Genomic DNA, 18,175 nt, shown 5'->3' with positions numbered 1-18,175 from the left:
AAACTAGCAGAGAACATAAAACTGACTGTAAAAGCTTTTATAGATACGTGAAAAGAAAAATATTGGTCAAGACAAATGTAGGTCCCTTACAGTCAGAAACAGGTGAATTGATCATGGAGAACAAGGACATGGCAGACCAATTGAATAACTACTTTGGTTCTGTCTTTACTAAGGAGGACATAAATAATCTTCCGGAAATAGTAGGGGACCAAGGGTCTAGTGAGATTGAGGAACTGAGGGAAATACATGTTAGTAGGGAAGTGGTGTTAGGTAAATTGAAGGGGTTAAAGGCAGATAAATCCCCAGGGTCAGATGGTCTGCATCCCAGAGTGCTTAAGGAAGTAGCCCAAGAAATAGTGGATGCATTAGCGATAACTTTTCAAAACTCCTCAGATTCTGGATTAGTTCCTGAGGACTGGAGGGTGGCTAATGTAACCCCACTTTTCAAAAAAGGAGGGAGAGAGAAACCGGGGAATTATAGACCGGTTAGCCTGACATCGGTGGTGGGGAAAATGCTAGAGTCGGTTATCAAAGATGTGACAACAGCACATTTGGAAAGCGGTGAAATCATCGGACAAAGTCAGCATGGATTTGTGAAAGGAAAATCATGTCTGACGAATCTTATAGAATTTTTTGAAGATGTAATTAGTAGAGTGGGTAGGGGAGAACCAGTGGATGTGGTATATTTGGATTTTCAAAAGGATTTTGGCAAGGTCCCACACAGGAGATTAGTGTGCAAACTTAAAGCACATGTTATTGGGGGTATGGTACTGATGTGGATAGAGAATTGGTTGGCAGACAGGAAGCAAAGAATGGGAATAAACGGGACCTTTTCAGAATGGCAGGCGGTGACTAGTGGGGTACAGCAAGGCTCAGTGCTGGGACCCCAGTATATTAATGATTTAGACGAGGGAATTAAATGCAGCATCTCCAAGTTTGTGGATGACACAAAGCTGGGCGGCAGTGTTAGCTGTGGGGAGGATGCTAAAAGGATGCAGGGTGACTTGGATAGGTTAGGTGAGTGGGCAAATTCATGGCAGATGCAATTTACTGTGGATAAATGTGAGGTTATCCACTTTGGTGGCAAGAACAGGAAAACAGATTATTATCTGAATGGTGGCTGATTAGGAAAAGGGGAGGTGCAACGAGACCTGGGTGTCGTTGTACACCAGTTATTGAAACTGGGCATGCAGGTACAGCAGGTGGTGAAAAAGGCAAATGGTATGTTAGCATTCATAGCAAGAGGATTCGTTTACAGGAGCAGGGACGTTCTACTGCAGTTGTACAAGGCCTTGGTGAGACCACACCTGGAGTATTGAGTGCAGTTTTGGTCCCCTAATCTGAGGAAAGACATTCTTGCCATAGAGGGAGTACAAAGAAGGTTCACCAGATTGATTCCTGGGATGGCAGGACTTTCATATGAAAAAAGACTGGATTGACTAGGCTTATACTCACTGGAATTTTGAAGATTGAGGGGGGGATCTTATTGAAACGTATAAAATTCTAAAGGGATTAGACAGGCTAGATGCAGGAAGATTGTTTTCGATGTTGGGGAAGTCCAGAATGAGGGTTCACAGTTTAAGGATAAAGGGGAAGCCTTTTAGGACCGAGATGAGGAGAAACTTCTTCACACAGAGAGTGGTGAATCTGTGGAATTCTCTGCCACAGGAAACAGTTGAGGCCAGTTCATTGGCTATATTTAAGAGGGAGTTAGATATGGCCCTTGTGGCTAAAGGGATCGGGGGTATGTAGAGAAAACAGGTAGAGAGTTCTGAGTTGGATGATCAGCCATGATCATACTGAATGGCGGTGCAGGCTTGAAGGGCTGAATGGCCTACTCCTGCACCTATTTTCTATGTTTCTGCATGCTCTAGAGCAACTTAGCCACCTATCTCTTCATTGGTTATGTGTGGATGAGAGAAAGACTTATCTCATCCAAGAGAACAGTTCTCTTGTTGGGCACTGAACTGCAGGCTAGAAAAAAATTGATGATTCTGATCTACTTTCCAGCCCTTCAGCTGTTGTCTTCTTGAAAGTGTGCTGCATCAACACTTGAAGGTTATGAATATATATGCACAATAGGGAATGCTTTAGGAGATGCCGTGTTTAATTTAGTAATTTGTTGTAAATAGAATAATAATGGAAACTGAATGAAGATTTACAATTACCTCCAATCCTCCATTTTTATCTTGGAAAAGTAGAGTGAATGTTCCATAATCAGAATGTTCTCCACACCGTGTCTGATTTTCCTTCAGACAGTATTTCTGTATTGGTGGGTAGTGTAAAGCTCTCAAGGTTGTTGGATTTGCTTTATCTTTAAGAAATAACATAACAGACATTATAATTTTTTTATGCAGAATTATTTTTCAAAGGAAAGCCATCTCTATTAATGTAGAGATCTCTATTGGCATAGACTATTTTCTAAATGGAGAGAAAATTCTACAAACTGAGGTGAAAAGGGACTTCTTCCTTGGCGGGATTCCCTAAAGGTTAACTTACAGGGTGAATCAGTGGTGAGGAAGGCAAATGCATTCATTTTGAGATGACTTGAATATAAAAGGAAGGATATAATGTTGAGGCCCCATAATGCACAGGCGAGGCCGCATTTGAGGTACTGTGAGCAGTTTTGGGCTGTTTCTCTAAGAAAGGATGTGTTGACATCAGTGAGGGTTCATAGGAGGCTCACAGAAATGATTCTGGGATTGAAAGGCTTGTCCTATGAGGAGCATTTGATGTCTCTGGGCTACTCGCTGGGATTCAGAAAAATGAACGGTGACCTCATTGAAAATTATCAGATGTTGAAAGGACTCAATAAAGTGGATGTGGAGAGGCTGTTTCCTTTGGTGGGTGAATCTAAGACCACAGGACATAGCGTCAGAATAGAGGAGTGGCTTTTTAGAATGGAGATGAGGAGTGATTTCTTAAGCCAAAGAGAGAAATTTCTTAAGCAAAGATTTCTTAAGCTTAAGAATCTTTCTTAAGTCAAAACCAAAGATATCTTAAGTAAATCTGTAGATCTAGGCCTCATATGGAGCCAGTGATCATTAATGGAGAATGTGTGGAGCAGGTTAAGACCTACAAGTATCTGGGAGTACAGTTAGACGAGAAGCTAGACTGGACTGCCAACACAGATGCCTTGTGCAGGAAGGCACAGAGTCGACTGTACTTCCTAAGAAGGTTGGCGTCATTCAATGTCTGTAGTGAGATGCTGAAGATGTTCTATAGGTCAGTTGTGGAGAGCGCCCTCTTCTTTGTGGTGGCGTGTTGGGGAGGAAGCATTAAGAAGAGGGACGCCTCACGTCTTAATAAGCTGGTAAGGAAGGCGGGCTCTGTCGTGGGCAAAGTACTGGAGAGTTTAACATCGGTAGCTGAGCGAAGGGCGCTGAGTAGGCTACGGTCAATTATGGATAACTCTGAACATCCTCTACATAGCACCATCCAGAGACAGAGAAGCAGTTTCAGCGACAGGTTACTATCGATGCAATGCTCCTCAGACAGGATGAAGAGGTCAATACTCCCCAATGCCATTAGGCTTTACAATTCAACCGCCAGGACTTAAGAACTTTTTAAAAGCTATTATTAATGCTTTTTGAGATAGTGATTTAGATGCATATCATATTTTTTACTGAGTTAAGTATTGTATGTAATTAGTTTTGCTACAACAAGTGTATGGGACATTGGAAAAAAAGTTGAATTTCCCCATGGGGATGAATAAAGTATCTATCTATCTATCTATCTATCTATCTATCTTGTTGCCACAGATTCTGGATTAGTCAGGGTACGAATGGATGTGGGAAGAAGGCAGGAAGTCGGTGCTGAAAGGCAAAATGGATCAACCAAAATGAAATGGTAGAGCAGACTTGATGGGCCAAATGGCCTAATTCTGTTCCTAGATCTTATGCTGCATCCAGAACAATTTTCAACTGTTTAGTTCCTGGTTGATCACTGATGTAAGGAAACAATTTATTGTTATACCATGGCAGCATAATGGTTAGCATGAAGCTGTTACAGCTTGGGATGTCGGAGTTCAGAGTACAATTCGAATATCGTCTCTAAGGTGTCTGTATGTCTTATCTATGGAATGCATAGGTTCTTGTTGAGTTCTCCAGTTTCTTCCCACAGTCCAAAGATGTACCGGTTAATAGGTTAATTGGATATTGTAAATTGTCCTGTGATTAGGCTGGGCTTAAATCGGGGTTTGCTGGGCAGCATGGTTCAAAGGGCCAGAAGGGGCTATTCTGCATGGCATTCTAATGAATGAATTAATTGACCGGCTACCAAATCACATTTTCATTTTATGATTTATATCTCTTTTCAGAGTACTACCCTTTTCCATATCTTCTGAAGCTGACAATTCCTCAAATTGCATTGATTTCTAAACACTGGAGACCCATGGGTTTCTTGAGTAAGTAGTCCATAGACTCAGTGAATGTGGGAGTGGTGGCGAGTGCAGGAACTCATCAGATTTCATTTCATTGAAACGGGTACTTACTGCCCATCTGTTGGTGCCTGCTGACAAAGAAATCAGCCTCCATATCCAGGCTCAGTGACAGAACTTTCAAAATTCGGATGGATAGTTCCTCAGAAGTTCTGAAGAATGACCCCAAACAATTTGAAAACTCAGGGACCTCTTTGATAGGCCATCTCTAATATGTATGAAAACAACATGATTTCAAGTAGTTTACAACATTTAATTTAACAATTTATTAACGGCACCATTGTTCAATAAACTTTACAAAGACTATATCTAAAGATTATGATGAAATTTTGTTTCTATCATATTCTAAGTAGTTGGCATTCTGATTACCATAACTGAGTTTGTACTTATGTATGGAGTGGTAAAATGTGCTGCATATTTAGGATGAATATCCTTGGATGAAGCTTGTTGGGGACATAAAGGTAACAAGTTATTCTTTGTTTTCTTTCAGTTTTATGGTCTAAGTATTTATCTCCTTTAATCCAAAGAAGGAGTTGCTTTCTTCATTTCTTTCAGTTATTTCTATTCTCAGTACAAGTACGAATGTGCGAAGGCCATAGATGTTTTGCAGAGAAATAGCATGGCTTAAATTGGATTAGGGAATTGGATTCATTTAGTGGTAGGAAGCAGTAGGGTAACCTGATAGAGGCATCCAAGATCATGAACGACTAAGGGACAGGGAAATTACAATCTTTTTCCCAGACAAAGTGTGCTAAAAACAAGAGGGTCTAAGCTTAACACTCACAAAATGCTGGAAGAACTCAGCATGTCAGATCAGAGGCAAGAGATTTAAAAGGAACATGAGGGCATCTTCTTCACACAAAATGTGTTGTGTATTTGGAATGAGCTGCCAGAAATAGTGGATGAGGTGAGCTCTTTGCCAGTATTTAAAAGCCATCCAGTTAAATAAAAGGGTATTAGAGGACCACAGTCCAAATGTCGGCAAATGGGACAAGCTGGTTGGACATTGTGATTGTCATGAACAAGGAGGGACGAAGGGCCTGTTTCTAATGACTCTAATTTGATCCTCAGCTGCTAGGACTAAATGAGCGGGAGTTGGATGGAGAATTAAAATAGCAGCTTTACTTCCACTTATGAAGGTGTGTGAACCAAAGGTGCTTCTTTTCTTTGTAAAATTTGTTCTTTACGATCCAAAGACAGTTCTACTCCACGAACTTTGGGTATTGCAGATCTCCTCCATCAGTGATTTGCTCATTGATCAGAGTAGCTGGACTGGTGTTGGTGGCAGAGCTGGTCGAAATGTCGAAGGGTGTCTCCTGTTGGTGCTGCCCTCCAATGTTCAAGTGGTTGAATGACAGGCTGGATTGCAGCATCTGCACAGTGCCAGGAGACTGTACCATTGATAGCCAGACATGGTTGTTCAGGGTCTTGGACTATAGATCTGTTTTTTCTATGTCTGGCATGATTGATAATTAAATTTGATTTGATGTGATCTGAACTTCAGAAGTTAATGCAAAGTAAAGCACATGTTAAATTATTTTTTCAGCAGAACTTGGGAAGAAATTTCTTACTTTAGTTTCTAACTCCTCTCTTTCCAGTCCTAATGAAGGGTCTTAGAATGAAACGTTGAGGTTTTAATCCCCTTTATATTTGCTGCCTGACCTGCTGAGCTCCTCCAGCATTTTGTGGACGATGACCTCAAGATGCATTGCTTGCAGCCTTCTCCACTGGAATTATCCTGAAATCATGATCTGAAATGTATTTTGAACCAGCCCAATTAAGAGTCACCCGATTGTTTTGCAATTCTTTACATGAAGTTGAAGTGTATTAGTAATGGTGTACTAGTGCATAATTATTGCTTGGAAATTAACTGACCTTAGAAGAAATATTTTCTAGATGTGGATGGTTTCATTCTCTAAATATTCCAAAGTAAACTATTTCTGAAAATATTAAATGCATATCTTTAATACTTCAGCCTTTACTTTCATAATGTCTATTCAAATGTGTTTTTAACATTATATTAAGTAGAAAAGTTTTCTAAAATGCTTCCAGATGATTCATCCTTACAAATGTTTTAATGGTTTTGATTGCTTATCCTAACTGGAGTTTTCACAGCTGTAGGGCATCAGTAACTGTTGGGGAAAGTCAGACTAATGATTGGCAGTCACTATGAAGAACATTTTTTTCATGTAAGGGTTAAGAACCAATGCTTAGCCACTGACCATGATTCTGAGAAAAGGTTTACATGAATAGATTATATGTAGGCTAGAAGGTGAGAATGGGAATGAATTAATAGATCAGATGGGTTAACAGTTCATTTCTGACGCTGTTTAGCAGGTTGAATATATTTGTTATTTCTGTATTTTATTTCTAGTCTCTTGACTTTGCATTATTTTTGCTTTTCCAGTGGAGGACTTGAACTTTAGGCATAAATGAGAGATTTCCTGCAACCAAAGTGTTTGCATATTTTGGAGAGTAAGATTTTCTCTGGTGACACAACAAGAACTGCCTCATTCCTGGCCTGTAGACAACGAAATGGATGCCGAAGCAAACTCAACCTGAATATGAGGTCTTACATCATCTGAAGTCAAAGCTGATAAATTAAAGGCTTCTTTCAGGTCATTGAGATTTTCTGAATTTAAACTGTGAAGAGAAGAATATTTATATTTATTTAAACAACCATTCAGAATTGTTACACAGTTCATCTCTCCCATTAATCCCAGTTTTTCTGTAACTGACAAAACATTATCATTATTAAAACTCTCACAGTTGAATCTACTGATGTAAAAGTACTGCATGGATATTCTTTGGTTGTCAAGAGTAAAGGGAAATAAACATATAAACATGTAACTAAGTAACAAAGATGAGGACTTTTTAGATGAGGGCTTTTTTCCCAGGTGGCAGGAAAGGTCTAGTGGGAAATACCTGGGACTGGATTAACCTGTGACTATCCCATGTGAAAAGATTGAGTCCATTGAGCTTATATTCACTGGAGGTTAGAAGAAAGAAAGTTTAACTCAAAATGTTTCAGTAAACAATGTAAAGAGTACGGTTACCTTTATTAAGGTGTCCAGAATCAGAACCCACACAAGAGGGTATATGTTATGAAATTTCTCTACCACAGAGGAATGTAGATGCAAGTTGGTAAGTATTTGAACTTGGCTCATATGTCACGAAGCAGGTTGGGATGTGAACAGGAATTTGGTACTAAGATGGATGATCATGCTGAATGGAAAAAGCAGGCTCAAAGGGCTGACTGACCTGTGCTCTAATTTTGTTGTGCTTCTATGTTTCAAACATAAATGAAAGTGGCCTGGAATGGGTTGAAAGTATTAATTTATGACTTCAGCCACATGTTATGAAAATCTGGAGAAGGAGTTCAGGGAAAGCTTACCTCTCAGTCTCAAAATCATACCAGCCATGGTGTGGCACTTCAGTGTCTTTTGAATGGGCATATTTTTGCTTAATCTCCTTAGGAAGTAGAAAGAACTTTCTGCAGATGTCCATTGTTCTAAACACCTGAGGAAAAATTGTTTACAAACATAGAAACATAGAAAATAGGTGCAGGAATAGGCCCTTCGGCCCTTCGAGCCTGCACCGCCATTCAGTATGATCATGGCTGATCATCCAACTCAGAACCCTGTACCTGCTTTCTCTCCATACCCCCGATCCCTTTAGTCACAAGGACCATATCTAACTCCCTCTTAAATATTGCCAATGAACTAGCCTCAAATGTTTCCTGTGGCAGAGAATTCCACAGATTTACCACTCTCTGTGTGAAGAAGTTTTTCCTCATCTCAGTCCTAAAAGGCTTCCCCTTTATCCTTAAACTGTGACCCTCATTCTGGACTCCCCCAACATCGGAAACAATCTTCCTGCATCTAGCCTGTCCAATCCTTTTAGAATTTTATACGTTTCAATAAGATCCCCCCCCCCTTAATTTTCTAAATTCCAGCGAGTTTGGAATTATATATGCTGTATGACTAACTAGGTGAAATATATATAAATATTATTCTTTTATATGAACAAGTTAATGGCTAATGTACTGTGTCCCAACCTTGCATTTTATGTTCTATGACATTTTGCTTTCAGCATAATGATTCTTCTGAGCTTCTCAGCTATTTCATCCACCATAGTTTCTCTTTTCTATTCTTACAGATCCCCCCCCCCCCCATCAAATTGTGACCTTCTTAGTTGGTCATTCTTTTTTCTGGTGAAATTGTAATTTCATGAAATTATTGAAAGAAATTTATGAGCAGAGAAGCTACGCCATTAATAGGCTTGATTTTTAATGTTGTGCTTGGGATGTATCCCCACAAATTAGCATGAAATTGGTCAGGTAACCAACAAGACTGACTTAATGACGTGAAGGAAACACAGAGTTTTAAAGCTGCCTTCTTGCAAATGTTTGAGTAACTTCACTCCATAATCCATCTGCATTGAGCTCAGAGGAGTTAAACATTGGCTTTTGCAACATCTCCTTCATAAGAAAGATGCAACAGAGTAATTTTATCTAATGAAGGCTCATCTGCAGACTGGATATAAATTTGAGGCCAGGATGTTGCTGTTTAAGTCACCCACTCGAAACAGCTTTATGTTGATAATTTCTTTCATGTTAATTCTGGTGATATTTGCCACACAATTCAATCTTCAATTTTCTGATACATCAGGAAGGTCACTATGGTGTTGCTCCTGTAGTGATGCCTAGTAGTAAGGCCACCGTATGATTGTGGCCAAGCTCCATATGAAAGTGCGCCCCCCGCCCCCCGCCCCCCACCGCAGCTGCAAAAACCCAATAAAAAGTGGCTAAATTGCAACCGCCTGAGAAACACAGAAGCAAGAAGTGAGTTTCGACGCATCCTAGCTGAGAAACTATGGGAGCTGGAACCTTGTCCGAGTTCAGAAAATACCATGGAACAACAGTGGACCTGTATCAACTCTGCGCTCTATGAGGCAGCAGCCCAATCCTTTGGCCATAACAGCAGGAACCACCAAGACTGGTTTGACAATTACTTAGATACCATCCACAACTTGCTTAAGGACAAGCACAAAGCACACCGGGCAACTTTAGATAACCCTTCATCCACTAGCATCAAGGCAATACTGGCCATATAAAATGAGTGGTGCACTGAAAAGGCACACGAAATCCAGTCCTTTGCCAATAATAATGACAAGCATAATTTTTATAATGCTGTCAAAACCATCTATGGCCCAATAAATCAATGCGTTACTCCCCTGAAAACAGCAGATGGTCTAACACTTCTGAAGGATCAGAATACCATTCTGCTGAGGTGGGCTGAGTATTTTAACACCCTGCTTAATCAGGATTCTGACACAGACCCCACCGTCCTGGGCGAACTGCCTGAACTTCCTCCTATCTTCAACATGAGCCTACTCTGACAGTGGAAAACATCCTGTATTGTCCCGGTACCGAAGAAACCACAACCAAAGGAGTTGAATGACTTCAGACCTGTTGCCTTGACGTCGCACGTGATGAAGACCATGGAGCGGCTGATAATACAGAATCTGAGGCCACAAACCAGGCATGCCCGGGATCCTCTTCAGTTTGCGTATAAGGAGAAGGTGGGAGTGGAGGATGCTATCATGTATTTGCTGCACAAATCCCTCTCTCACCTAGATGGGGTCAGTGGTGCTGTGAGGATTACATTCCTGGACTTCTCTAGTGCCTTTAACACCATCGAGCCCAAGATCTTAAGGCACAAACTAACGGAGATGGGAGTAGACTCTCACATGGTGGATTGGATAGTGGACTACTTGACAGATAGACCTCAGTATGTGCGGTTGGGAGACTGTAGGTCTGACACGGTGGTCAGCAGCACAGGAGCGCCGCAGGGGACCGTGCTCTCTCCGGTCCTGTTCACCCTGTACACATCGGACTTCCAATATAACTCGGAGTCCTGCCATGTGCAGAAGTTCGCTGATGACACGGCCATAGTGGGGTGTGTCAGGAATGGACAGGCGGAGGAGTATAGGAAACTGATACAGGACTTTGTGATATGGTGCAACTCAAACTACCTGCGTCTCAATATCACCAAGACCAAGGAGATGGTGGTGGACTTTAGGAGATCTAGGCCTCATATGGAGCCAGTGATCATTAATGGAGAATGTGTGGAGCAGGTTAAGACCTACAAGTATCTGGGAGTACAGTTAGACGAGAAGCTAGACTGGACTGCCAACACAGATGCCTTGTGCAGGAAGGCACAGAGTCGACTGTACTTCCTTAGAAGGTTGGCGTCATTCAATGTCTGTAGTGAGATGCTGAAGATGTTCTATAGGTCAGTTGTGGAGAGCGCCCGCTTCTTCGTGGTGGCGTGTTGGGGAGGAAGCATTAAGAAGAGGGACGCCTCATGTCTTAATAAGCTGGTAAGGAAGGCGGGCTCTGTCGTGGGCAAAGTACTGGAGAGTTTAACATCGGTAGCTGAGCGAAGGGCACTGAGTAGGCTACGGTCAATTATGGAAAACTCTGAACATCCTCTACATAGCACCATCCAGAGACAGAGAAGCAGTTTCAGCGACAGGTTACTATCGATGCAATGCTCCTCAGACAGGATGAAGAGGTCAATACTCCCCAATGCCATTAGGCTTTACAATTCAACCGCCAGGACTTAAGAACTTTTTAAAAGCTATTATTAATGCTTTTTGAGATAGTGATTTAGATGCATATCATATTTTTTACTGAGTTAAGTATTGTATGTAATTAGTTTTGCTACAACAAGTGTATGGGACATTGGAAAAAAAGTTGAATTTCCCCATGGGGATGAATAAAGTATCTATCTATCTATCTATCTATCTATCTCTCCATGACCTCAGTCTACCACCAACCTTCCAGGTGGTTTTATCAGCTGTCCATTCCCTTAAGAACAACAAGTCCCCTGACACTGACAATATCCTTGCTGAGTTACTGAAGAACGGAGGGTACGTGTGTATGTGCACCTTCTACCAGTGCATCACCAAGGCCTGGACTGACGAGAACATCCCACAGCAATGGAGAAATGCAAACATCATTGTCATTTATAAGAACAAGGGTGACAAGGCCATCTGCAGCAACAGTAGGGACATATCGCTCCTTTCTGTTGCTGGAAAGGTCCTGGCTAAGGTGATGCTTCAGAGGCTCATCAGCAGCATCACCGAGTCAATGCTGCCTGAATCGCAATGTGGATTTAGGAAGAACAGGAGAACGATCGACATGACCTTCACAGCCCGGCAGCTTCAGGAAAAGTGCCGGGAGCAACATCAAGACCTGTTTATGGCCTTTGTCGACCTCTCCAAAGCATTCAACACTGCAAAGAGAGCTCTTATGGGATGTCCTCCTCAGGTTGGGCTGTCCCAATAAATTTGTTAACATCCTCCGTCAGTTCCACGATGGGATGACTGCTCGGGTGACCATATGAAGACAAGAGTCCGAGCCCTTCCTTGTACGCACAGGGGTGAGGCAGAGGTGTGTGCTAGCACCAGTGCTCTTTAACATTTTCCTCCTGTGTGTTACCAAGCTTCTCCACATTGAGATTGAAGACAGCAGCTGTGTGGCAGTGGACATCAGATTAGATGGCAACCTCTTCGACATCAGGAGGCTCCACGCAACCACCAAACTCCGCAGAGAACGGGTCTTGGAGCTGCAGTATGCAGATGACTGTGCTCTTGTGGCCCATACTCCGGAGGATCTTCAGACTGTCCTTGCTGTGGCGGTGAGAGCGTACAGCAGGATGGGACTAACTATCAATACCACCAAGACAGAAGTGGTTTGACAGTGGAGTACCAGTGTCCCACCCACCCTACCTACCTTCACTGTTGGTGATGAAAAGCTGTCAGTAGTGCCATCTTTCAAATATCTGGGGAGCATTCTCTCTGAGGATAGCGGCATTGACAACGACATCCAGAGCCACATTAAACAGGCATCAGCTGCCTTTGGGAGACTTTGGCGTAGAGTCTTTCAGAATAGGAGCCTTCGTCCCTCCACAAAGGTCGCTGTATACCAAGCAGTCTGTGTCACCACCCTCCTTTATGGCTGTGAAGCTTGGGTAACCTACAGCCGTCACATCAAGTCCTTGGAGCGCTTCCACATAAGCTGACTTCAGCGCATCCTGGGAATTACTTGGCGTGAGCGGGTGCCTCACACTGAAATACTTGTAAAGACCAACTGCAGAAGTATTGAGGCCATGATCACCCAGCGTCAGTTGCAGTGGCTGGGGCACATGATAAGGATGACCCCATGTTGGCAACCCCGCAGAGTGATATACGGCCAGCTACATCATGGTCGACGCTCAGCTGGAGGGCTGAAGAAGTGCGACAAGGATCAGATGAAGAATGCTTTAAGGAAGTGCAAGATCAGACCCAAGGACCTGGAGGATGTTGCTGCTGACCATAACACTTGGCGACAGCTGTGTCGGGACGGGGCTCGTATTCTGGAGATAGAAAGAACAACCAGAAGGCAGCAGAAGAGATCCAGGAGAAATGCAGCCGGGGTTGCCCATATACATATACACGTACCACCACATATACATGTCCCACCTGCAATAGAACTTGTGGGTCCAGGATAGGACTGTATAGTCATCAAAGATCTCGCCGTTAAAGGAGCGGACATCATCTTCGGATTTTGATAGACAACTGAAGAAGAAGAAGAATGCCTAGAACAAGCATGAACAACTCTTTCCCCATAAATGTAGGATATTATGGAAGGGATTGGGGCAAGAGTATCTATCTGAGGCTCCAATTCAAAATAATTTCCAGTTCTTGAGTTCACAAATCAGTTGCATGTGGAGACAAATCCCTAATGAGTTAACAGCAGCCTGTTCTTGCCTTCTATTCCATTCTTGGGTACATATGTGATTTAATGTACCTGATATTTGAGAGCAACTGATGACATTTTATCAAACTTTGTACTGTATGTATGAAGATCAAATATGGCATTTTAAACTGTTAAACTTTTAAAGATATGTCCAATATATTTCCATATAAATGAGTAATTCTTTCAGAAGAGTAAATATACAGTGTAGTACTCTTGTGAAGTTAACATAAATGTAAACTAAAATTAACTGCCCTCTTATATAGTTACTATTTAGCAGACCCAGATGACTCACAACATGAAGTATTAAAATGAATGCATACTTGCTCTTCTTTTATCCCAGTGTTTTTGAGGTAAACAAATCCATTTTCATTTAGTTCCCTCATGAACTCTGTGGATAATCGTTTCATTTCATTGTCTGAGGGTTCAGCTTTACCCAAGGCAAACGAGCCAAAATCAATGATTGAAATGCTCATCCTCTTCCTCAGATTCTGGCTTCTTCAGGACTTCCTGTAAGTAATGGCAAAATGAATGATCCTATCTGACACCAATATGGTTAAAGGTAGCTATTGTTATTTATCCACAGGAGGTCAAAATACCCAAGTTTTAAGGGTGTTATGAAGAACAGTAAAACAGACCTTAAATTGCATTCAAAATCATTGTTTCTCTCCTTCCTGTTATGACGAGTTGTGATCTCTTTGTATATTTTTGGTCTTACCCATTTATGAATCATTTTCCTCCAAGAGAAAATGACATACTCACTGCAACACAGTAGAGGGCTTTCAGCTCATTAAGTCCATGCTTGTCTAGGAAGGACAACTCCTTCAGTGACATTCACCCTTGACTTAAAGCACTGAACCCTGTAATTTATTCTTTCTCAGGTGTCCAACAGCTTGCATTTTTGATTGGTTTGTCAAGAATAGTACCAATAAAAAGGATAATTTACTATCGCCATTAACTCATCAGCACATCTTTGAGATGATTACATTTCTGTTGTAGTATTTATGGACTTGCCTTACATTCCTGATGTCCATTAAAAGCATCATTGGGTGCTTTGTGATTTCCACTACTTGTTATTTACAAACACTTTGGATTTGGGTTTTCTACTCCGAAAGAAAAATTCTGACCATTTATCCTATCTCTATGCCTCCCATATTTTATAAACTTCTAGAAGATCTCCACTCAGCACCCTACAATCCAAACTTGTCCAACTCCTCCTCATAGCTCATATACTCTGATCCATGTAAGCTTACATGGATCCCTGCCATTTTTCTTCCCATACCTGTAAAGGTTCTTCACTGTCACAAGCTTCTTCACTATCTGCAACTCCACCATTTGTGTCACCTGCATGTGTGTACGTTATTAATAGATGTTAACAAACTCATTGACATTTCTGACCATAAGAGCAGAAGACTCTTATTCAGAGGAGCAGATTTAGGCAATTCAATCCATCAAGTCTGCTCCACCATTCCTGATTTATTATTATCCCTCTTAATCTCATTTTCCTGCCTACACACCATAATGTTTGATGCCCTGACTAATCAAGAATCTGTCAACCTCAGCTTTAAATATACTCAATGACTTGGCCTCCACAGGCACCTGTGGCTATGAATTCCACAGATTCACTGTCCTCTGGCTAAAGAAATTCCTCCTTATCTCTGTTCTAAGTGGACGTCCCTCTACTCTGAGGTTGTGCTCTCTGGTTCTGGACTCACTCATGATAGGAAACATTCGCTTGATGTGCACTCTGTCTGGCTCTTTCAATATTCGATAGGTTTCAATGAGATTTCCCCCCACCTCTGATTTTTCTAAGCTCCAGCAATTGCAGGCCCAGAGCCACCAAATGCTCTCATAAATTAACCCTTTCTTTCCTAGAATAATTGGTGTGAACCTTCTCTAGACATTCTCTATTGACAGCACTTACCTTCTTAGATAAGGGGTCCCAATCTGCTCACAATATTCCAAGTGCATCTGACCAATGCCTCATAAAACCTCAGCATCACATCCTTGCAGTTGTATTCTAGTCCTCTTGAAGTGAATGTTAACATTGCATTTGCCTTCCTTACCACCAACTCAACCAGCAAGTAATCCTTCAGGGTATCATGCACAAGGGCTCAAATCTCTTGCCCTTGCACTTCCTTAGCTCTACCCACAGTGATTCAACACCTTCCAACCTTGTGTCACCCATTTTCTAGTGATTTGATTAGATTTTTTTACCAACAGAGCAATGTTGCCCCCTCTGCCTTACTGCCTGTCCTTTCGATACAATGTGCATCCTTGGACATTAAGCTCTCAGCTATAATCTTACAGGTATGATTCAGTGATGCCTACAACATCAAGCCTGTCAATATGCAACTGTGCTAAAAGTTCATCTACCTTATTCCGTATATTGCGCACATTCTAATGTAACGCCTTCAGTCCCGTATTCACCCTTTATGATTTTGTCCATTTTTATGTTGCAACCCATCCTGTTGATGGCAACTTTGCCCTATCGTCATCCTCTCCTCAATACTCATTGCCTCTATTGGTAAACCAACTATCTCATCTTCAGCTCTATCGTCTGCCTTTCCTATTGTACTTCTTGAATTGAAATATACATAGCTCAGGGACACTAGTCACACCATGCTCAAGCTTTTGATTCCTAACTTTGTCTGAGATATGACCACATCTGCCACCACATCTACTCCACTAACTGTTTTGGCACAATGGTTCCCATTCCCCTGCAACTCTAGTTTAAACCCCACCATGCAAGCAATAACAAACCTTTCTGCTAGGATATCCACTCCCCTCCAGTTCAGGTGAACACTGTCCCTTTTGTTCAGGTCCCACCTTCCATGGACGAGAGCCCAATGATCTAAAAATCTTAAGCCCTATCTCCTATACCAACTCCTTAGCCCAGTATTAAACTGTAGAACCTTCCTAGATATGACCTTACTAGCACATGGCATGAGTAGCAATCCGCAGATCACAACTCTGGAGGTGCTGCCCTTTAACTTAGCAGCTAATTCCCTGAACTCACTATGTAGAACCTCGTTACTTGCCCTACCCACAACTGCGACAGAGGATGCCCCAGACTTGAGATTGTTTTCACATCCAGAAGTCTCACCTGCCAGGTAGAGAGTGACCTCCCTTGTCAGGAATGATGTTATAATGAGTTATCTGCCAGCTCCCTTGTTTTCCTTTCAAATAGATTTTTGTTTTGAAATTAGAAAACATAACATTGCCCTTAGTGAATATTGACAGAAAGTATTGATTTAGCATGTCATCCATATCCTCTGGCTCTGGAGATTGATTTCCTCCTTCATCCCTGAGTGGTACTACCCTCTCCCTATTTATCCTCCAGTTTTAACATGTCAAAAGCAACCTTGGAATTCTCTTTAATCCTATTTGCCAAGGATATTTTATGTCCCCCAATTTCCTGCCTGCTTTCTTTCATGGTTTGTTCATATTCCTCAAAGCTCCTGCATGATTTCAGCTTCATAACCCTTCTGTTTTCTGATTTTGATAACCTTAGAGTGATTGCATTTTCGTTTTACTTGTGAGCTCTCCCCATTCTGCCAGAGCATGAGCTCTCCAGTATATCATTACCGGGTGCAGCAGTGGCTTTTTCTTTCTGGTTAGTAATGCAACTTCTCCATGCCTTTTGCCTTCTTTATCACATCTAAAACATCAAAACCTTGGAAGACTGAACTGTTCCTTTCACAACCATGTCTTAACCATGTCTCTGTTGTGGTCACAACATCAAAGTTCCATGCAGTGATCTAGATGCTAAGCTCATCTCTCTAAGCCATAATACACCTTGCACTGAAATAAACAAACGTTAGCCTCTCTGTCCCATGGTGGTCATGAACCTGTCTCTGCTTGTCCTTCCTTTCAGGTACTTCACACTACCTCTACTTTCCTATTAATCAAACCAACCGCTTCCCACCTCCCTGCCACTCAAGTTTACATCCTGCTGAATAACACAAGTGAGCAGTTGAATGAGAATATTAGTTCCCCCACATTTACAATGCAACTCACCCCTCTTTTACAGGTCCCACCTGCCCTGGATGAAAGCCCAGTGATCCATAATCGGAAGCTTCCCTTCTGCACCAGCTCCTTAGGCACACATTGAAATGCACTATCTTTCTATTTCTGACCTTACTATCATGGATCTTGGGCAGTAATCTGAAAATTACAACCCTGGGACTGCTGTTTTTTAAAATATGTTTGTCATTTCTCTCTGCCTTCTTACAACCCAATTGACTTCTGAAGTCGAGAGAGTGGAACTGCCTCACTGCAAATTTTATTTTTTACTACCTCAGTGCACCACTGTAACCAATTAATCTATATGGATGGTATGCAAGTATTTTTTTCACTGTATTTATTACATGTAACAATAATAAACCAATTTAGTTTACCAGTCTATCAGACTTAAGGAGAAGTAAACACATTACCTTGCCACTGAACTTCGAAAACTCTTTGGCTCGTACTCTGCTGCTAAAGCCGTTGGACTGAAATTAGCAAACTCTTACCTGGAAATGAGCTTATAACTGCTCTGGCTCCCCCTCTCTGCTGCTAAGTCTGCCAGACTGAAATTAATAGGATATTGCCTGCTGTTATTGAGTACCGTAGATTCCGTACTACAGAGCGCACCTGATTAAAAGCCGCAGGCTCCAATTTTAGAAAGAAAATCAATTTTGTACTTGTACAAGCCGCACCGGATTTTAAGCCGCAGGTGTCCCACGTTGTAATATGAGATATTTACACAGAAAGATATTACACGTGAGGATTTTTTAACTTTTAATTAAATCCATATGGTAACATAAACAAATACATATTGCAAATGCTTTTTTTCAACCAGTGTCTGTAACACAGCTACTTTTAAATATACATACGTATCGGTAACACACAAATTACGTTGCGTATACTTTTTTACTGAACAGTGCACGAAC

General features: G+C 41.6%; 1 protein-coding gene across 1 annotated transcript in view; it reads right to left on the bottom strand.

Moving 5' to 3' along the window:
• Positions 1–17,754, bottom strand: part of LOC140729853 (uncharacterized) — a 29,630-nt gene extending 11,876 nt beyond the window's left edge. The window contains exons 1-6 of the mRNA XM_073050062.1: positions 17,678–17,754; positions 13,565–13,751; positions 7,833–7,957; positions 7,015–7,081; positions 4,493–4,646; positions 2,169–2,314 (exon numbers count right to left, since the gene is read on the bottom strand). Of these exons, the coding sequence (XP_072906163.1) occupies positions 2,169–2,314; positions 4,493–4,646; positions 7,015–7,081; positions 7,833–7,957; positions 13,565–13,717 (645 nt within the window). The 5' untranslated portion in view covers positions 13,718–13,751; positions 17,678–17,754. The remainder of the gene's footprint in view (positions 1–2,168; positions 2,315–4,492; positions 4,647–7,014; positions 7,082–7,832; positions 7,958–13,564; positions 13,752–17,677) is intronic.
• Between the last annotated feature and the right edge of the window lie 421 nt (positions 17,755–18,175).

The sequence above is a fragment of the Hemitrygon akajei genome, chromosome 6 (genome assembly GCF_048418815.1).
Source record: "Hemitrygon akajei chromosome 6, sHemAka1.3, whole genome shotgun sequence".
In the NCBI taxonomy this organism is placed as follows: domain Eukaryota; kingdom Metazoa; phylum Chordata; class Chondrichthyes; order Myliobatiformes; family Dasyatidae; genus Hemitrygon; species Hemitrygon akajei.
This window is presented reverse-complemented; position numbering and strand designations above follow the sequence as displayed.